Genomic DNA, 23,053 nt, shown 5'->3' on the forward strand with positions numbered 1-23,053 from the left:
ATTTTAGTTGCTACTTACTTATTCATAAGATGAGTCTGCCTACGTCAGTATAGAAACAAACAAGATAATAGCAGTCCTATGATTCAGCTTGGAGGGCTCATCTGGTTTGCTCTTAATGTAAGTACTCTACGGTTTTAACTGATAACATTGTAGTTAACAATGAAATTTCCTATCAATAGGAAGTTACTGTTTTGTAAACTAGAACAGAGGTAGATCTCTGAGAAAATTAGAACTGTTTGGGTAAATGTAATGGGAGAAAGCAGTAGCTGTATTGATTTGAAACTGGATGCACTCTTCAGATTCTGCAGGCAAATACTGTGCCTCGCCCTTCTAAGATAGCTCTGCAGTTTTAAACCAGAAGCAGACATCATTGTGAAAGAGGATATATTATATACATTTTGTCAGCAGCTGTTTACTGAGCAATTAACTTGCAAGGCTAGTCTGCTTAATAACAGATGAAAAGTTTGTATAGTTATAATTATTGTGTTATTATTGTTATCGAAAGTTTTAAAGAAAAACTGGATGGTTCATATATATTCAGTAAATTGTCAGTAACAGTACAGACCTTTTTTTCCCCTTGTAAACCAAAATGACTTCTGCAGAGATATCAAAGGTAAACTTCTGTCTGATTTATCAAGATAAAGAATGGAAAGGAAGACATAATATATAAATTTCATAGTTAAATTTACAATTTAAGGCTATATAAAAATATACCATAGCTATATTGTATTAAGAATTAATAGTTTTATTTATTTATTTATTTTCAGCAGCTATGCGGGATTTTGTTTCCAAAACTTTTTGTGTGCACGAGCATGAAAGAGGTTTTACAAAGTATAAAGGTTACCATTTCCAAATACCTGCCAGTGCTGCTGGGCAAGGAAAATAGAAATGGGCTATCATGTGAATTTCAAAGATGACTTTATAATTTCTTCCCAATTAATCCCAGATTAATTTATATAACACTTTAAGATATCCCAAATGCAGGATTGTAAAAAGGGAGTTTTTTAAAGATAAATTTGAATATAATTTTAACTGATCTTTCCTTTCTAGTAATCTAATATACAAGGTACTTGGGATATAACAGTCACATTTTCAGCGATTATTACAGAAATGATAATTATTACAGTTTCAATACTTTTTAAAGTACTTATAAGTTTATAAGTGCTTTACAGTTTTCAGCATTGGTAAGTTAAATTAACACAATCTTATCATGGCAGCTTCAGCAAACAAGCTGACCAATATTACACCTTAGTCTAATCTCAAATATCTGCAGGCCAAATTCTAAGATAAAGTTGTCATTCACAATTTATGCTTTTTAAAGGACAATAAAGAGTTCATTTTAAATTTTCTGTTCCCAAGGTATTGTTCCATAGCAACATGAGGATGGCACCGTATTTATGAACTAAATTGACTGGGCTGACAAACAACCTAAGCCAATTCCTTTAGATGCTTTTCAGTTCAGTGTATGCCATTCCATATAAAACAATTTAGTTTTAAATGTTAAGGTATAAGTCCTCTACCCTGTTCACAGGTAATTGGGATTCCCCTGAAGTCTTTCTTTGTACAAAATCAAGATAATTTTGTTTGTACAATTAAGTTCTCCAGAAATGTTGACTTAAAATATTTCATTTAATATTCTGATGTTATTTATTAGGTAGATATAAAGATTAACTTTTTAATACTTCTAATTCAGCAAATATAGAGCCAAGATTTTTCAAGAATTTTTTTTAAAATAAATTGAAATGATTTCAAGGTTTCATGAAGTAAAATGTGAAAACAAAGTCTGGAGTAGCACTGCATTGTTAGAGAGAGAGATAATAGCTTTGAAAATGCATAATGTTGGTATTTTATTTTGGTCTTGAAAATACAGCAAGATCAACTTTATACTTGGGCAGCAGTCAATCAACCCACTCATTCGTCAGATTACACGGAAGGAAGATTTCCAAGGAGAACTCCATCAGTGTGGCCAGCACCAAAGCCTCCAGATGAAGAACTGAAAGTGCACCATATAAAGAAAGGTAAGTGGATACCAGTACATGGAAGTTATGGCAGTAACTACCAAATCTTTAAGCCTGTATTTAAAGCCAATGGTTCTATTAGTTGGAGGTCAGAAAAAAAGCCAATTCTATCTCAAAAGTTCTTCCTGTGAAGAGCAATATGAGGAAGGAATGCAGTGAATGCTGCTTGGAGCTTCTGAAAGTAAGGCACCACAAAAATCAAATAAAGAAAAGGTGGAAAGTAAGTTTTGTATTCACACACTCCAGATCACACAATATATTTTACATGACACTGTGAAATTATTTCCCCAACTTCCCATTATAATTTTCCACTGGGTAAACACTGTTAATTTTGAAGCTTCAGCGAAAAAGTTCATTTTAGGGAGAAGATTGAAGGGTCTTAATAGCAATTTGCCAATTTTCATTACTTTTTTTAAAAAAAAAAGTTTAAAATTCTTCCCGAGTTTATTTGCAGAACAACATCAACACAACAAAATAAAAACCAGTATATTTGTCACTGATGCACTGACAACCTATCAAGAAGTGACAACTTATTGGAGGGTGGTTAATGGAGGAGGGTGGAGCTGAGTTTCCCCAATCCTGTTTCACTGCTCCAACTATTGTACCTATTCGGCTCTTACTATTCATGAGCAATTGGCAAGTTTGTTTTATCTTTCTCCATTTTGATTTTATATTGATGTCCTGTTTGCCTCTAAAACTGGTAAATTGCTTGAGGTGCAGTTAGAGGCGGGACAGGGCAAAAGAGAAAAGACTTGAAGAAATGGTGAAGGAGAAAATGATGATGTAATGATGAAGGTAAAGTTGAACAGAACTTTTAAAAAATAATATATTTAAAATAATATATCAGCAGTATCCCCCTGGGTAATGGATTTTGGGGGAAATGGTTTTGGCATTCTTTCTTTCTGCTTCCATTTGGAGGAATAAATGTTATAAATATATAACAATGATTCAGGTAGATTAATTTCTGTGAAATGAGTGCTGTGCAGAGCAGCAAACAGGATTGAAAGTAGTGACTTTCTGCTTCAGGTTTTGTTTGTTTTTTTATGATATTTTTGAAGACAAGTATTGGACTTTTTATTTCACCTTTCCACCAAGTGGTATTTTGTGTCTGGGCATCCCCATATTTAATGGCACTTAGAACATTTGAACTCAAAGGCTTCAAAAGGTTAACTATCTCTGATATGGAGGTTGAAATCGTCTTATATATACATTGTGCTCCTAATCGATAAATTCCCTGGGAGGCTAGATAAATTTTACATGAATCTTCTCCTTTAGGATTTAAAATATTGTGCATGCAGTGGGTAATTTTTATGTGGGTGCAGGAAAAGTAACAAATTATTGTTTAAAATATTACATTTGGTTTGATACATCTTAATCTGATTGTTGGTGGATATATCATTTTTATTCTTACTTTACATCTGTTGCTGTTTTAGATTTATCATCTGGGTATCAACAATATTAACATAGCAGAGTAGACTAGAACAGAACAGAACAGAACAGAATAGAATAGAATAGGAAGGGACCTTGGAGGTCTTCTAGTCCAGCCCCCTGCTCATGCAGGAGAACCTATACTATCTCAGACAAGTGACTGTCCAGTCTCTTCTTGAAAACCTCCAGTGATGGAGTGCCCATGATTTCTGGAGGCAAGCTGTTTCAGGTGCTTTGGAGGATAAGGTGACCCCCTCTTCTTTGTGGCAGCCCCTGCTGATTCCTTTTCTTCCTGCCCTTAGTCAGTGTGTGAGGTGGATGGCTGTATAAATTGTACATACATTATAAAATATTTTAAAATAATCCTGGATAAAGGATCCTAAGAACAATCAGTACTAATTTATTCAAAATATCAAATCCAATCCCTCTCTTATCTCAAAACTAGACCAACAATATTTCTCCTTGGCATTATACTTTGCTTTAATTATTAGTTAAATAAGGGGGAGTCCCATTCACACAGCTTGTTCTCATTCTTGGAAGACTTTGAGAGGGACACACCTGCAAAGTTCTCACTTTGCAAAATGAAACTTTGTTTTTATTTATTCTCCATAAACTTCATGCTCCCATGATAGTATATAGGCTTCCTGTCTTCATTTGCTGAAATTACAGTATAGTAATTAATCTGTAAGAACAGTAAAAACTTTTTGTTGGAGTTGAAGGGGAGAAAAAAAATCACTGAAAAAGTTTATCTATCTTGAGACAGTTTTCATTTTGTACAGGTAAGGCTCTGGCCTATAAAGACTTTCAACCTTCCACCTGAAGTTTGCCATACCTATGTGTCAGTCTTCAAGTCAATCTTACCTCCTAGTGATTGCCTAGACAAGTCCTTGCAGTTTTCTTGACAAGGGTTGTTTTTTTTAATAGTTTGCCTTGTCCTTTTTCTAGGATTGAGAGTATGTAGGATTGAGAATGTGTGAGAGGTCCAAGGTCACCCAGCTGTTTTTGTGCCTAAGGCTCACCTGATACCTTCACTACTGTACCAGCCCGGCTCTGTACCATACCTGGGGAACTGTTTATTGAGTAATGCACCCGTGCTTCTGACAACTAGGAGCTTTTAGCTTTTGAATTGCTTTGCCCTAGAACAGCGGTAGGCAACCATGGCTCTTTTATGAATCGTGGACTATGCTGGCTCAGGAATTCCGGGAGTTGACGTCCATGAGTCATAAAAGAGCCAAGGTTGCCTACCCCTGCCCTGTTTCCATTTATATTTAAAAGAAATACTCAAATGTCTTTGAGTAAATTTGTCCAGTTATCTAATTAGGCTAATTAAAGTGAAATTAATCATCTACAAATTGTATCCAAATTTGTGCATGTGTGTATATATCATACAGTATGTACCTAGGCTAGCCAGAGAACAATATTGAAAATATCAGGTTAAATGGAGTGGAACATAAAGCAAATTAGATCATTGTCATCATCCTTCCTGGAATTTTTTTTCAACCCGGCAGACCATATCTACAGTATTTGTTGTTGCTTCTCCATGCACAAATTGGGTAGGTGTTGCTACAGTTTTAATAGTTTTAGGAGGAGAAAAAGGAAGATCAAGATCCTCTTTTCAGTTTTATTTCTTTTCCCCATAGCTACTTAGACAATTAAGAGTAGCTTGGTAATACAAACTGGATTTGCTGCCCAGAATCAATCGGATTAGATGAGTGGCTATAGAAATGGAAAAAATAAATTGTTAAGAAAGAATCATATATTGATTTATCTCTTTAGCTGATATACTACACTCCATGGGCATTGTTGTTTTAAGACTGCTGTCAATGCTGCTAACATTGGATGTTCCTGCTTTGACACTTTGACAACTGATGGAAATGCAGCCATTTTCTCTTCTCCTTTTCTATGTTTTTCCTTGCTTTTAGGAATCAAGTACAGCAGGGAGGGGGGTTCAAATGAAAGCTCAGCTAGCCATAACGGTAACACTGCGATGGGAACCCAAGGACAAGCTGATAATGCTTTAGCGGGTTGAGGAGCTCAGGAGGAAGCACAAGCTTTTAACTAATTGGGGAATGTGATTTGTGACAGTTTATTGAGGTTGGGAATTGTACTTTGTTACTTTGTATCTGGGGGAAGGGAATTTAGTTTTTGGGTTCAACTATGTAGTGCTGATACTTTGTTCCCCGAATAAAATGTTCTATTTTTTTTAATTAAAAAGTTTTACAAAAACAAAGTTTTACAATATATCCCCAAATCCCCCCACCCCAAACCCGCCCACTTCCCCCCCCCACTTCTCAGAGCTAAATACAGGATTATAGTTACAATAATCATATTCTAAATAAAAATTATGCATAATATACAATTAACCAAATTCATAATGTGCTTTAACTCCCCTTTAACATAACTACAAACAATATCCCACTAAAATCTACTCATAAGCTAAATGGAACTTTTTAGTCCCATATTTGTTCTGAATATAATTTATCCATCTCCTCCAAACTGAAATATATCTTTCCTGTGAATGATCTTTCAAATAAGCAGAAATCTTAGACATTTCTGCAAGATTCGAAACTTTAAACACCCATTCTTCTATAGTAGGCAAACTATCCTTCTTCCAATATTGTCCCACCAGTAACCGTGCTGCTGTTATCATATTCAACATCAAATTAGTTTCTTTAACATCACAATCTACAACAATACCCAATAAAAACAATTGCGGAGAAAACTTTATCTTTCTCTTAAAAATCTTTTGAATGTTCCACCAAATTTTGATCCAAAAAGCTTTTATATTTCTACAAGTCCACCACATGTGAAAATAGGTAGCCTCTAACTACCACATCTCCAACATTTAGACTGTAAATTAGGATACATGTTAAAATAAAATGTTCTTTAAGGAAGAATTTTGCCTTGATGTTCTTTTGATGGGTTTCATCTATCAGAACCATGACAACTGCAGTGTAGATGTTCCTGCATAGAAAGATAAAAAACCTCCTTTGTTCTTGTTAGTTGTGAAGTTGTGTTCAACCCATCATGACCCCATGGACCTCCAGGCCTTCCTGTCCTCTACCATCTTCTGGAGTCCATTTAGGCTCACGCCTACTGCTTCAGTGACTCCATCCAGCCACCTCATTCTCTGTCATCCCCTTCTTCTCTTGCCCTCAACCTTTCCCAGCATTAGGCTCTTCTCTAGTGAGTCCTTCCTTCTCATTAAGTGGCCAAAGTATTTGAGTTTCAACTTCAGGATCTGGCCTTCTAAAGAGCAGTCAGGGTTGATCTCCTCTAGGACTGACTGGTTTCATTGCCTTGCAGTCCAAGGGACTCGCAGGAGTCTTCTCCAGCACCATAGTTCAAAGGCTTCAATTCTTTGGCGCTCAGCCTTTCTTATGGTCCAACTTTCACAGCCATACATTGCAACTGGGAAGACCATAGCCTTGACTATACGCACTTTTGTTGGCAGGGTGATGTTTCTGCTTTTTAGTGTGCTGTCTAGATTTGCCATGGCTTTCCTCCCCAGGAACAACTGTCTTTTAATTTCTTGGCTGCAGTCCCCATCTGCGGTGATCTTGGAGCCCAGAAAAATAAAATCACTACCTCCATTTCTTCCCCATCTATTTGCCAGGAATTGAGAGGGCCAGATGCCATGATCTTTGTTTTCTTAATGTTTAGTTTCAACCCAACTTTTGCACTTTCCTTCTTCACTCGTAACAAGAAGCTCTTTAGTTCCTCTTCACTTTCTGCCATTAGAGTGGTATCATCTGCATATCTTAGGTTGTTTATATTTCTCTCAGCAATTTTAATTCCAACTTTTGATTCATCTAGCCCTGCCTTTCTCATGATGTACTCTGCATATAAGTTAAACAGGCAGGGTGACAGTATACAGCCTTGCCGGACTCCTTTCCCAATTTTGAACCAATCAATGGTTCCGTGTCCAGTTCTCACTGTTGCTTCTTGACCTGCATATAGGTTTCTCAAGAGACAAATAAGATGGTCTGGTATTCCCATCTCTTTAAGAACTTGCCACAGTTTGTTGTGATCCACACAATCAAATGCTTTAGCATAGTCAATGAAGCAGAAGTAGATGTTTTTCTGGAACTCCCTAGCCTGTGCCCTGCTTCATTTTGTACTCCAAGGCCAAACTTGCCTGTTATTCTGGTTATCTTTTGGCTTCCTACTTTAGCATTCCAATCCCCCATGATGATAAGGACATCATTGTTTTGGTGTTAGTTCTATAAGGTGCTGTAGGACTTCATAGAACCAGTCAATTTCATCCTCTTCAGAACCGGTGGTTGTGGCATAGACTTGGACTATTGTGATAGTAAATGGTTTGCCTTGGATTCGAACTGAGATCATTCTGTCATTTTGGGGATTGTATCCCAGTATTGCTTTTCCTACTCTTTTATTGACTATGAAGGCTACTCCATTTCTTCTGAGGGATTCTTGTCCGCAGTAGTATACCTGATGGTCACCCATTCCTGTCCATTTTAGTTCGCTGATTCCTAAGATGTTGGTGTTCAGTCTTGTCATCTCTTGTTTGACCACATCCAGCTTTTCTTGATTCATGGATCTTACATTCCAGGTTCCTATGGAGAAAAAATCTTTACAGCATCGGACTTTCCTTTCACCACCAGATACATCCACAGCTGAGCGTCCTTTCGGCTTTGGCCCAGTCGCTTCATTCTTTCTGGCACTACTAGTACTAACCCTCTGCTCTTCCCCAGTAGCATATTGGATGCCTTCCGACCTGAGGGGCTCATCTTCCAGCATCATATCTTTTTGCCTTTTGGTACTGTCCATAGGGTTTTCATGGCAAAGATACTGGAGTGGGTTGCCATTTCCTTCTCCAGTGGATCACGTTTTGTCAGAACTCTCTGCTATGACCTGGGTGGCCCTGCATGACATAGCTCACAGCTTCATTGAATTACGCAAGCCCCTTTGCCACGACAAGGCAGTAATCCATGAAAGGGAAAAAGCTCCTTACAGTCTGGGAAAATCACATGTAGCCTGAGTGTAGCTTAAATCATCAGGCAGCTAATTGCAGCAGATGCATCCCTGATAATGTCACTATAGAGCTCTCTTCTTTACCTCATCATTAAGTACTTCAGGTTTTATGGTTGTGGGAATAGTGGAGATTTTTAGAATAAGCAATGGAGTAATTTAGGATGTATGGTCTTCCATGTTAATTTATATTACTTCATCACATAAGTGTTTGATTCTGCTGTATTATTATAATAGTTTCCAAAGAAGCATATATTCTTTTATTGCAGGCAAAGGTATATATTCTTGAATTCCAAAAACTAGAATATTTGTTACAATTGTTTCTCCCTTACAGTCCCAGTCAAGCAAGATTGTGTGTTTGTTTCTTCCTGAAATAGTTATATCATTCACTGCTATCCTTCAGCCCTTGTCGCTTGGTCTTGCCCCACATCATGTAGGTAGAACTGACTTCCCTTACTCTGGAGGTTAATGATATAGATCAGCAGTCCTCGACCTTTCTGACTCTGCAGACTGAGCAGTTGTGGGCAGGAGGGGATGGTTTCACATGCGCAATCTAATCCCACACATGCACAGATGGAACTTTGTGAGCTCACCCACCGCTTGTCCAGACCGGTTCTCAATGGGCTGAAACTGGTAGTGGGTCACGGCTGGTACTGGGCCACGGACAATGGTGGGATTCAGCCAGTTTGCACCACTTCGGTAGCTAATTTTTTGTTGCCCAGGTCCAGAATGGACTTTCGGAAGCGGCATCCACACGGAGAACCAGTTGTTCACATATTTGAATGCCACCACTGCTCTTGATGCTTGGCTGTGTTTAAAAGGTTTAGCTAACATATCGGCTATATCAGTAGAACAATGCTGTAACTTTATCAGTTTATCCTTTACAGCCTCCCTGACATTGCAATACTTTATATCTACATGTTTACTTCTGCTTCTGATGCGTTCTCCCATTGCCATTTTTATACACACAACATTGTCTTCAAATATTGTAGAGTGCCTTGTACATAAATATTTATTTATTTATTTATTTATTTATTTATTTATTTATTTATTTATTTATTTATTTATTTATTTATTATTGGGACTTATATGCCGCCCTATCTCCTGAAGGACTCAGGGCGGCTAACAACAATAACATACAATAAATACAGAAGTTAAGATAAAATTAAAATTAAAGGCCCCTGTACAATAAATTAAAATTAAAATAAATTAAAAATTAGAGTTAAAAAATTAAAAACATAAATTAAAATCCCTGTCAGTCCAGGTCAGCCAGGTGGAAAAGAAGTGTTTTGAGGCTGCGGCAAAAGGACTGGAGATCTGGGACCATCCAAAGCTCAGGGGGGAGCTGGTTCCACAGGGCTGGTGCTCCCACAGAGAAGGCCCTCCCCCTGGGGGTCGCCAGCTGACATTGTCTAGTCGACAGTACCCTGAGGAGGCCTTCTCTGTGTGAGCGTACTGGGCGATGGGAATTCGTTCCCGGCAGCAGATGGTCCTGCAAGTATCCCGGGCCTAAGCCATGTAGGGCTTTAAAGGTAAGTACCAGCACCTTAAATCTCACCCGGAGGGCAACCGGTAACCAATGCAGCTCACGCAGGAGGGGTGTAATATGGGAGTATCGGGGTGCTCCAATCACTACCTGTGCAGCCATACTCTGTACCAGCTGAAGCCTCCGGGTGGTCTTCAAGGGCAGCCCCATGTAGAGAGCATTGCAGTAATCTATACGGGAGGTAACGAGTGCGTGGGTGACTGTACGTAGGGCATCTCGGTCCAGAAAGGGGTGCAACTGGTGTACCAGGCAAACCTGGGCAAATGCCCCCCTAGCCACGACTCCAATATGATTTTCAAACTGAGTCATGAATCCAGGAGGACGCCTAGATTGCGTGCTCTATCAACGGGAGGTAACATCTCTCCTCCTATAACCAAAGATGGAACCTCTTGGACTAAACGAGATGCCGGTACGTAAAAAGCCACTCAGTCTTGGCCGGGTTGAGCCGGAGCCTGTTCTTTCCCATCCAAATCTGTACTGCTTCCAGGCAATGGGACATCACATCGAGGGCATCACTGGGTTGGTTCGGGGAGGAGATGAAAAGCTGGGTATCATCAGCATATTGATGATACCTCACCCCAAAGCCACGGATGATCTCTCCCAGTGGCTTCATATAGATGTTGAACAGAAGAGGTGAGAGTACCGACCCCTGAGGCACCCCACAACTAAGGGGCCTAGGGGTTGACCTCTGCCCCCCTTCCATTCCTCAGACAATGCTATGAATTCAGCTTCAGCAGTTGACAATGCTACTGAAGGTTGTTTTCTGGATTTCCATCCAATTAGAGTGCCGGCAAACAATATCACAAACCCTGAGTATGATTTTCTGTCCCGCATATCATTTGCCCAGTCACAAGAATTGTAATGATAAGTCACCAGGTGGCCTTATTCTCAATACTAGGTCCATTGCTCCTTTTAAATATCTTAATATTCTTTTAATACCCAACCAGTGTTGTTGTTTGGGTGCTGATTATATTTTATAAATACAATAAGCTATATTATATCTGGCCTTGATCACTGGGATAAATACAATAAGCTACCAATAGCTGCTTGGTATACTTCTTGGTCACATTCTGTGCTGTTTTCTGTTTCTACATCATTTTGGAAGCTTGATGTCGTAGGAGTTAATACACTGTTACATGCTAATATATCATACATTTCTAACAGCTGTAGAAACAGTAATGATTAGAATAGAACAGAACAGAAGAGAACAGAACAGAACAGAATAGGAGCTGGGAGAGACCCTGGAGATCTTCTGGTCCAGCCCCCTGCTCAAGTAAGTTTAAGTTTAAGTTTAAGTTTATTATATTTGTATACCGCCCTTCTCCCGAAGGACTCAGGGCGGTGAACAGGGCATATATAAAAATACAAATTACAAAAATTAAAAAGAGAATTAAACACGAGCCCAAACTAAAAACAGTAGAAAAATGTAAAAACTCCCCAATAAAAACCCCAACACATCCCCCATCAGGCCAGGCCGGCCTGTTCAAACAGGTAGGTCTTCAAGTCGCGTCGGAAGGAGCGAAGGTCAGGTGCCATCCGGAGCTCAACCGGCAGCTGATTCCATAAAGCCGGGGCGCCCACAGAGAAGGCCCTCCCCCTGGGGGCCACCAGCCGACATTCTCTGACCGGTGGCACCCTGAGGAGGCCCTCTCTGTGGGAACGCACAGGGCAGAGGGAAGTTGACGCCGGCAGCAGGTGGTCCCCGAGGTACTCCGGACCCATGCCAAGTAGGGGAACCTATACCATCTCAGACAAGTGACTGTCCAGTCTCTTGCCCTCTGGTGCCTTGGTGAATAGTTTGACTCCCTCTTCTTTGTGGCATCCCCTCAAATACTGCAATACTGCTATCATGTCTCCCCTATTTCTTTTTTTCTTTAGACTAGTCAAACCAAAGTCCTGCAGCCGTTCTTCGTATGTTTTAGTCTCCAGGCCTTTGATCATCTTAGTTGCTCTGCTCTGTAACTTTTATAACTTAGCTTATTAGTTATATTGGGCTAAGTCTTATTTTCTCTACCTTTGATATAAGTTTTAATATGGACTGAGTTTCAGCTTCATGTATATCTCAGCCTGTGTTCATGAAGTTACATTTCTTTCTTCATAAGCTTCTTGGGATGTGTAATATTTTGAATTGTCTTTTTATAATCTGCACTACTTCTGGCAGAGGGCTAATCTCTTTCAGCTCAAACTGTCTGAAATATTGTGTTTTCATCTTGATTGGTTAAAAATTGATTTGCAAGCTGCTGTGTTCTTGGCAGCTTTGTAATGATCTCCTTTCACATGGAAAGTCTGCATGTTAATACTTACAGTTGAAAAGTAGAATTACATGTTATGTTTTTGTTGCTTTATAATAAAGTTTTATTTTGTTTATCTCTTCTGAGGAAAGAGATGAGGAAAGAAAGGGCTTCCTAACAGTGAGGACAATTAACCAGTGAAACAGCTTGCCCTCAGAAATCGTGGGTGCTCCATCACTGGAGGTTTTTAAAAACTTCCAGTGTTGGAGAATTCACCACTTCTAGAGGCAGGTTGTTCCACTCATTAATTGTTCTAACTATCAGGAAATTTCTCCTTAGTTCTAGGTTGCTTCTCTCTTTGGTTAGTTTCCATCCATTGTTTCTTGTCCTACCTTCAACTGCTTTGGAGAATAGCTTGACTCCCTCTTCTTTCTGGCAATCCCTGAGTTATTGGAACATCATGTCACCCCTTCATTAAACTAGACATACCCAATTCCAGCAACTTTTGTTTATACCGTATGTTTTAGCCTCTAAGAATCTTCTTGTTGTAAAACTTTAATCCCTTTCTTTAACCACGTCTTATTTTCAACCATGAAAGCAGCTCCACTTCTCACTTTTTTTTTTATTAATCAGTACAACAGGGTCGTGTCTGATGCTTGATACTTCATCAGATGACCTGGAAAAGATAATCATAAATCCCTAAAACAAAATACACTTCCTATGGGAATAATTTAAGTAAGCCATCATACTAAGGCACTAAGTCAACTCATAAATGGAAGGAAAATAATACACCTTAAAATCAAAGAAATTTATGTGTATCTAGGAGATATAAGCATTTCAAATTAGTTTGATATTTAGAAGAATAAAAAGAACTTTTATGTTTACTTCCCAATCCAGAACCTGAAGTTGTTGCCGAAGCAACAGAGACAGAAGATACAGAGATTGTTCAACAGATACAGGTATGATTTTGCTAGCGGAATACTTAACTATAATCAAACTTTCCATATTTAAACTATTATTGCTAAAGACAACACTTTATATAAGAAAACTAATATGCAAGATTAATTTTGCAGATGGTAAATGGAAAACAAATCTCTTGCAATGTGCAAAGTACAGTCCTTGGTTATATTTGTTAGCATAACATAATTTGGTTTTAAGTTTACTCTTCAGAATCGGCGGTAGTGCTAGGAATATATCTTTGGGTCAAAGTCCAACCCCAAAAGCCTGGAAGGGGCCAAACCATGCTGAAAGCAATAGGAGGTGGGATAGCAGCATGCAGCCGAATATCAGCATGTGGGCATCTTGACTGTCCATCTCCCCCTCCCTCCTCCCCTCACCCTCCCCCATGTTTCATCAAAAGAAGGTTAGCTTCATATACTTACAGTTACAGAGTCCATTTTACTGATTTTGTGTTTGATTATTCTTCTCTATGATAGCAGTGTTCATTCTCAAGGAAGTTTGCTTAGCATCAGGGTGGTAGAAACAAAGTTCACTTTTTTGTAATCCCTGTATTGTGATGTAAATGAGTTTAAATAAAAGAAAACACCCCTGCAAATGTTCATTTTAGTTTCTAGTCAGGCTTAACAAGCAGTGGTGTCATTGGTTCTGTCTTTAACTCGTAACATATTCTGAAGGAGAAACTTAGAATGGCACGATGAGCAGAGAAGATAATTGGGCACACATATAGCTCGTTTTACTTTATATTCTATCAAAACAATTATGTTCTAAACCTAAACTTAAATACAGTAGCTGCCTTATCATCCAGAATGTGTTAATGGCAAAATACTTAAGTGCTGAAGAGTCTAAATATGTGAATGGTAATAGATGCTAAGGCAGTGCCTATTAGGAAGAAATATTATGGATTTGGGGCAGAAAAAAGGGTCTATCTGCCATTATTAAAGCAGTCCCTCTTTCTTCCATGTCATAAGATGTTGTGTTTGTGTGATGTCCAAAGCTGTCATTTCCAATCATATTTAAAGCATGCACAACCTTAGAGGGTCTTCTGTATATTTCTTTCATCCATTTTATAAAGCAGATTTTAAATGAGTTCTGTCTTTGTATGGTGCTTCCCTAAACATTTATGGGCTGTACTTGCTAACTATCTTTACTTTGGCATTACCAATTCAATATTAACAGCAACTAGCTGTATATTTGAAAATATTTACTTCTACAAGCTTTTAGCTTTTCTTTCTAGCTTTCCCATCTTTTTGGAAATGGATGAGGTAGAGTAGAAAAGAGTGCAATGTCCAATAAATCTTTATAAAGGAAATTAGTGATCAGAGATTCAAGCAGAGTTAGTTGAGATTATATTCCTGAATGTGAACATTCTAAATCTGTATATACTTGTAATATTCAGTCCTATACCTAAAGCTGGACACCAGCTGGCAACATGTTTGCATAGCCGGGGCTACAATGCCAAAACACCTGTTTTGGAGATGTCAGAACTGACCATTGTCTCAACCTCATACAGCTAGGAGGGATGTTCCAGAACTTGATTCATAAGGAACCCAGGTACAAGGGCAAATCTTATAGCCCTTTTTCCTGACTCCCCTGCCCTTTGGAATGCTCATCCCACAGCTGGGATATTGAGGAAAAAGGAAATTGATATTTGTATTTACACATATTGGAGAAAAAAAGGGGATTACAAGTGAGTAAACAGGCACACAATGGGGAAGACACATTGAAAGGAATGCTATAGTGATGAGCCATTTAGGAGGAAAAGAAAAGTCTTTAGTGTGAAACTGATTAGGAATTTGTCAGTTTCAGGCATAGCTGCCGCCTGCAGTAAATTCTAATCAACCAGTTAAGATCATAGAGCTGAACTTGTTAACTTGCAGCTAACACTTTTTAGGAATACACTGGGCTGCAGAAAAAAGCAGCTCAAGAATAAATATCTTGTTTAGGCAAGCTCACCATTCTGCAAGAGGAGAGGGAGGGAAAAAAGACACAGGACAATCTGTACTAACTGACTGTAATGGCAAACCTGTGACCAAGAGAGAGCACTCCAAGATCATAAATGTGGGCATTGGTCGTAAAGTTACTTTTTCATCACTTTCATAACTGCATATGGTCGATGTCAGAGGTAGTCACTAAATGAAGACTACCTGTATATTGTTACTATTATTAGATACAAGCCTTATTAAATACAAGCCTGAGGGCTCTAGAAATTAATGTGTATCTATGAAAGAGCCTGGGTCAAAGTTTGCAAGGCTGTACATATGCAAACCTATCACCATACATTTTTAAACAATTTTTAAATGAACATGTTCATTTAGTCTCATGTACAATATCTGTTAATTTTTCATGAAGACTTTTCCCCACTTTTCCATTTTAAAGACAGGGGGAAAAACGTTCAGATATCAATTACTGCAAGCATGAAATTAAGAGGGTGTGAAACATAGCCAGACAGGCAATAATTTGACTTTGTTATTTAATGCTAGATATTAAATAGGAGAAAACAATGCTCTAGGAGAAAAAACAGAACAGCAATTAGAGGAAAGTTCTTTTGAAGATTTTTCATTTGACTTGTGAACTATGGAATGTGTTAGAGTCTGATCTCTAATTACTTAGATAAATTTCTATTTCAGTCTGATGAGAAATAGTATACTGAAGGAAATGCATACATGAAGCTAGAGAAATTATTATGGAATGTAATCAATTGGATGTTCCTTGTAATAAGAGAGGTGAAGAAGATACAGCCCAGATCCCAGAGATAGCACCATTAAACATCAAATATTGAACATTTCTTATTATAAATCTTTAATGAGAATTTCCATTGCATTCAGCTTTTCGGAATCATCTTATTCTCTGGACACAGTCGCATATTCCATAGTCACAGATGTGAAATTTAAAGACATTTCCTTTATCATGTAATTGCCCTCTAGAAATCAAGATTTCATATTGGAAGCATAGACTAAGGAAAAACATCCTTTTCCCAAAATTTATGCTCTGGTAAACATAGGACCCTTTCTCCAGTACTAGGAATTTGAAACAGGGGTAGTTTGATACTCCTCCTGCTTCAATGGCTCTTGCCTTTCTTTTTTACACTATTTCAATTGACACAAGAGAGTGTTGCCTTTCCCACAGCATTAAGTGCTCTTACAATAGAGTGAATACCAATTTTCATTCTCCCAACCCATTTGAGTGAGTCCTGGACTTTCTGCAGTATCTACCATAGTCATTCTTGAATGAAAATTGGTGACTTTGAAATGGCCCTTCCCCCTTCTTCCTTCTCCTGACCAATAAGCCCTTTGTTCTCTCTTGCTATAGCAATAGCTATGGCTGAGCAGTTGTAGCAGAGGAATTGTATGTTCACTGGGGAGAAAGTTGCAAAGCTCTCCTACAACTCTGAAAAGAGGCCTCACAGTACACAGTTGTGTATGTTTTCACCCACCTGTTGCTCTTACTCAAGGGATTCTAGCAGAAATCTCTTGTGATCACACCCCTGTGGAAATCAGCTTCTTTTTAGAATTATGGATTTGAGAAATTTCCCATAGCAATCCTGCTAATAGGAGAAAAAATTAACCAAGGCTCCTGACAATTCATTCAGTCTTGGTGGTTCTTAAAAGTATATCGATCAACATGGCCTCAGATGACAAAGCCAGCATCATGACTGCTTGTTTTTTGCCTCTCTGTATGGATTGTTGTACATGTTATTTATCTAATTGCTGAGGTCTGGAAACGCAGTTTATTCTGGAAATTTATCAAAATATCATGTTCAGAGAACATAACAATTCTTTATTATTTTAGATCTTCCTTCTCCATAAGACAGACATTAGTCAATGCTATGCTATTTTTTGATCTTGGATACTTTACCATAGCCTTGGTGTTGAGTTACTACTGTGGATCAAAGATTGAGACTGCGGCTTGGATAGAACCTTGTGATGGAAACAGATTTCACTATTGGAATAAACAGGAGAAAAGTTTAGAGTTGCAATGGAGCAGTTCTTCTTCCAGAGGAAAGATATGTAAATTTAGCATTGATGTTTGAACAATTAATAACTATAATGCAACTTTTTCTTCTACCATCCTATTAATTTTGAACACAAGATATACAGTATAGCACAATTAATCAAATAGAATAGTCTGATTCTGCAATATATAAACGTTTTATTGTTAAAGCTGTCTGTAATTGTATATTATGTAAATATTTTCCTAGGGGTCTTATTTTTTAAGGAGAATCCCTGTATTATGTAACTGATATTTATTTAAGTTTTTTTAGTTGAGTCTCAATAACTTATATTTATCCTCTTAGTTATCCATATGGTGCTCTACAAATTCAATATATGTCCTGTGTATATGTGTGTATGTGTATGTCTCTGTCTATCATCTATCACATCATAACATTTCAAGTACATGTTAAGTTTGATACTGATTATAAATACGTATCCTATTGGAGCCCAGGGTGTCTCCACTGAAAACTGAACACAGACATATCTTGCAAGATTTAATGATACATTTTTCCAAGAATTTGAAAATAAAAATATTCACTTTGGAAATCCAGATTCGATGCTCAGTGCATTTTTTTAATACAATATGAAAAAAAAATCCCAGGATAGTGTGAAAATCTTTTGATTAGATTACTATTTTTAGACTAAACTTGAAGACAGGATCTGTATTATTATTTTTTAGCACTTACTTGTATGGAACCTAAACCTATTAATCATGATCATCTTCAACCAGACAAAAATTCATAATTTTGATTAGATTTGTGCCAAGATACTTTAAATGGGTTTTCAGGATGTTTCAGAAATATTGTATTTACTAGATGGCATGAAAATATAAATTATGTCTGTAGTGTTTTCTTTGTGCTTGTATCCAGTCAAAAGCTCCTGTGGGCCTCTCCCCACTGCTAAATTGTTTTCTACCTAGGATTGTTTTGGCAGAAAACTATACTTGCATGAGAATGTTTGTCATAAATGTTTATCAATCCCTATCCTGCTTTTCTAATTGGGGTCAGCTAAACAATGGCATTCTGAATTTACCTTATAACTAGCTTGAGCTGAGCAATGTTTTGCTGAAGCTGCTCTGTGGAAGTTGTCAATTCATTCTAAATGCATTTGGGAACTATGAGTGGTGGGACAATTGTTGAATTTAAAGTAAATTGGGAATGTTTTGCAGATGGAGTGGATGGAGGTTTGATAGTGCTACGCAACTGATTTGGGTTCGGTCTTCTGCAAAAAAGTATTTGTTCCTTCAGGCAATTGTAAAGAGCAAGTAAGGAGTAAGCCTATTGGAATATTGGAATTTAGGTAAAACATTTGATAAAGAGTATTGTGTAACATTCTGACAGCAGGCCATTGAAATATGGATTGCATAACAATTTTGTCATTGTATAACCTGTGTGAAAATTATACTCAGAGTGAGCTCACCAATGGCTTTTCCTCAAAGTGGAGTGATCCATAATAATAGACATAAGGTAACAGGTTCTAACTGAATGTTAGAAAACTCCTTTAAAAAGAGGCATTGCAATTAGTTTCCCAGACAGGTAGTCGTCTCCCTTAGTTGGATATGTTCAGGCAGAAATTAGCCAACCATCTTTCAGGGATCTTTTAATTTGGATTTCTTCATGACCCCTTCCAAGAGGGTGATTCTTTCAGGAAGAATGGCCTTTCCATCAGGTTAATCATTGTACAACTCAGGGATGCTAAGGGTTATTAAGCAAAGACAGAAGATAACATAAAGCCAGGCATTAATTTCCAAACAGAAAGCATGAGATAGGTAAAAGGCAGTAGATAAGCTGTGGGCAATGGAAAGAAACAAGAAGCCAGAAATGACAATTATAAATAAAACTGTCAGGCCAGCAAGTTTCAAATAGACTTGAGGAGGAGGAAGGATCAGGTATCCTTACAAAGGCTCATGGTATTCCATGGTAATTGTGATGATTGTGCTGTGCTTCAGATTCAAAAGTAAAAAGTTGCCTTGAGCACGCAGGAGGCACCTGGTTGCCAATTTTTAAAGTGATGTCATTTACCCAATATTGTATAAATACTCTAAGACGTTGTGGGCAGCTACTACAATTGCACCCCTGCATGTTTTGAAGTACTTTTTTTTTGCCTTCCTGCTGAAGCATTGTACAGCCCTAAGAGTCACTAGGCTTGCTAGAAAGCTTTCTTGATAGAATACTACCAAGATGTTTTCATCTTTAATGTGATACACATTATGTAAATTTAGCATTTTAACCTAATATTTGGAGCTATAATTTAGAAATAATTTCTTTAGATGTTTCATCCTATTTATTTTGTGAGGTCAACCTTCTTCCTTAAGATTCCTGAGACCAACCTAAAACCAAGGCAAAACAACAGAGAGGGCCACAATTTAACAGAATATATTTTCAATAAGTGGCTTTCTGTAGAATCTCTACTCAGGCACTAGGTGGCAGTTGTACATTTCAAAATAAGTCTTGCAGATCCAGCCAAGTGTTTTTCTCCTGTCAAACTTGTTATTTTTAGTGGAGATATTTATTTATTTGAGACAGATATTAGTGGTTGTCTGAATTGCTGCAGTGGTGCCTCCATTATGTCATCACAACTGGCCAGCTTTTCTTGAAGTCTTATAGCTGTGAAGTCCCACATATATTTATTGCCCTTCATGGAATAAGGTCTGAGAATACTTTGTCCCATAATACACATTGATTTGTTTACTTAACTGTATTTAAAATTACTGGGCTGGTGATTTAATGTTTCCTTATACCAAAATAATTAATTATAGACAACAGTAAATATAATCAACTTGTCATAGAATTTTAAAAGAAAGGAACTTTTTTTAATAAACATACAAATTGTAATAAAAACACTGCACTTAAAAATTGCATCAAAATGGAGACCAGCCACTTATAATCCCCAAAGCCTTTTAAAGTAGGGAAGATTTGGGCCATCTTACACAAAGCAATTGAGGGAAAGCAATTTGACATTTATGGAACCCCCCCAAAATATTCTCTTTCTCTTTATTTTTAATTAAAGGAGATGAAGATTCAGCAAGTAAACAGTTTCATACAGGAAAAGCAATCCTTACAGCTTGAAATTAAATACAGGTTATGTGAATATAAGGATCTTACTAGGTTTAATAGAGCTATGAGTAAACAGAATCCAAATATTGCAATAAATCTCAATCATGTAGGAACTTTTTACCATACATCTCAAATCTGAAAAACTCCATATGCTATTCCAAGTTTGCAGTGGTGCGACTCAGATATGTGAACAACTGGTTCTCTGTGTGGATGCTGCTTCCAGAAGTCTATTCTAGGCCTGGGCAACAAAAACCTAGCTACCGGTTCCGCTGAAATGTTGCGAACCAGCTGAATCCCACCACTGCAAGTTTGAGATGTAGGAGGTGATTTTAATTTCATACACTGATGATAAAAAGCACTCAATACTTAATATACTCAATGTTTACAGAGTACCAAAATAAAAAATAATTTATTCCATAAGATTTGTCCATTTAAAAAAAAAGCATTATTTTAAGGGAAATATTTTCTTTCTTGTAACTGCAGTGGCAATATTTTACTATCTTAAAAGATGGATGCAAATTATGTAAAGTATGAAAGAACATATTTTGACATACAAACCAGGGATTGTAAATTAGATTCTATTAGGTGTAATTACTTGAAGAGCTATAATTACATTGGAATAGCTGTCCTCTTTTGTGCCAAGGTGTTTATGTTTTCAGTGAAACTTTCCTTAAAAAAAATTGAATATAGGAAGAGGCCTTTGTATATAAAAAGCTATAAATACATTTATTATCAAGGTCCCCTGAAATACGTTAAAATGTGTGTCTGTGTATGTGTGTACAAAATATGTCCTTGAGGAAAAAAATAATTGTACAATAATTAGTTTTTCCTATAATAATAGCCTGCTACTATAAAAACTGGTACATTGCATTTTCGAGAGGAATTTTCTGTGCATTAAATTGTTAGAATTCAGTTGCCCAATGGTAATTGTTATAAATACAGTTGGAGAACTTGAAGAAGCTGATAGAGATACAAAAAAATTCTCAAAATGTTGTTTTCCATTTGGAGGGTTTATTTTTAAAGAACTTCTTGCCCTAGAGCATCTCAATCCTAACAAGATGGGGCAATAAGTAACAACAATAAATTGCTAGATTTCTAATAGCTGTATCTGAGTGTTATTAGATATCTGTATATTTGTTTTCTTTTGGTGTGTGTGTGTTTTAATAGTTCTTAAAATAGCTTGTTCCATGAAATATGAATTTTTCCAGAAACTGACATATAGGAAGTGAATTTTGGGTTAATGCAAAACTGATGGGTGCCATGTTGCAGCTGTTCTATATTTCGCATGGATGCAGAATGAGATGTTGTGAGGTTTCCCATCTAAATATTTCTAACCATTATTTTGAAGCTGCTAACATAGTTAACACGAACAAATTCATTGTTACATGTGTAATTCATATTACCTCCAGATTTTTTAGGAAACGTGTTTAATAATCCCTGCCTATTTAATTCATATAACAACAAACTTGAGTTATGGCTCTAAATCGTTGACTGAGCTACTGTATATGGTCAGGTTGAGACTTGAACCTGCATTTCTCTGATCATACTCCACCACTTTAACTGCCACAGCGTACGGCCAATGGCCGTTTCTTTTATTTATTTCCTTTGTTTATCAAGTTTATCTGCTGATCCAATACTGCTTACTATGAGGGGCTTATATATCCTGTCTTTTATCAACAATGTTAAAATGAAATATAACAATTCATCTAATAAATTTATTAGCCACAAAACAATAACATTTATTAATAACAAATCCATCACCATTGCAAGAGGAAACAAACTCATAACATATCCATCCACATGATTTGTTGGACAGTCAGGATGCAACTACCTTAAAATTTAGCGGGGATGGGGTCAGTCAGGTGTTGGAGGGAATTTTATTCCAGAAAGAAGAGCTTCATTTGAGAAGTGAGTCCCCAATTGAAAATACAATTGTAGATGGCAGTTCCCCAAAGAGAGAATCTAAAGAGAGCCCATTCTTTTTTTTATTAAAGAGTTTTACAAAAAATTTTTACAATACATATCCCCAAAACCCACCCACCCCAAACCACCCCTTCCCCCCCCACTTCCCAGAGCTGAATACAGGGTTATAGATATAATAATCATATTCTAACTAAGATTATCCATTATAAAATTAACCAAATTCATAGCTTTAACTCCCCTTTAACATTGATACATTCAAATTATTAAAAACATAATAATAACTGAAACAAAAATATAATCAATACTAATACTAAAGTTAATAAAAATCTAAAATCTACTCATAAGCTAAATGGAACTTTTTAGTCCCATATTTGTTCTGAATATAATCTATCCATCTCCTCCAAACTGAAATATATCTTTCTTGCGAGTGATCCTTCAAATAAGCAGAAATCTTAGACATTTCTGCAAGATTCGATACCTTAAGTACCCATTCTTCTATAGTAGGCAAACTATCCTTTTTCCAATATTGTCCCACCAGTAACTGCGCTTCTGTTATCAAGTTCAACATCAAATTGATTTCTTTAGTATCACAATCTATAACAATAACCAATAAAAACAATTGTGGAGAAAACTTTATCTTTCTCTTAAAAATCTTTTGAATGTTCCACCAAATTTTAATGCAAAAAGCTTTTATATTTCTACAAGTCCACCACATATGAAAATAAGTAGCATCTAAACTACCACATCTCCAGCATTTAGACTGTAGGTTAGGATACATGTTAGACAACTTTTTGGGATCCAAATGCCATCTATAAAACACCCATTCTTCTTCATTTTATTGGACAGATAGGTTCAATATGGAGTACCTTAAGTTCCAAAGATACCCAGATCCTGAGTCACAAAGGGC

At 37.1% G+C, this 23,053-nt stretch overlaps 1 protein-coding gene across 1 annotated transcript in view; it reads left to right on the forward strand.

The window, feature by feature from the left end:
- Positions 1-23,053, forward strand: part of FMN2 (formin 2) — a gene marked incomplete at its 5' end in the record, with an annotated part of 196,809 nt that overhangs the window by 22,807 nt on the left and 150,949 nt on the right. The window contains 2 exons of the mRNA XM_081323350.1: positions 1,871-2,018; positions 13,113-13,174. Coding sequence (XP_081179476.1) covers positions 1,871-2,018; positions 13,113-13,174 — 210 coding nt within the window. The remainder of the gene's footprint in view (positions 1-1,870; positions 2,019-13,112; positions 13,175-23,053) is intronic.

This window comes from Vipera berus, assembly GCF_964194415.1.
Source record: "Vipera berus genome assembly, chromosome: 1".
In the NCBI taxonomy this organism is placed as follows: domain Eukaryota; kingdom Metazoa; phylum Chordata; class Lepidosauria; order Squamata; family Viperidae; genus Vipera; species Vipera berus.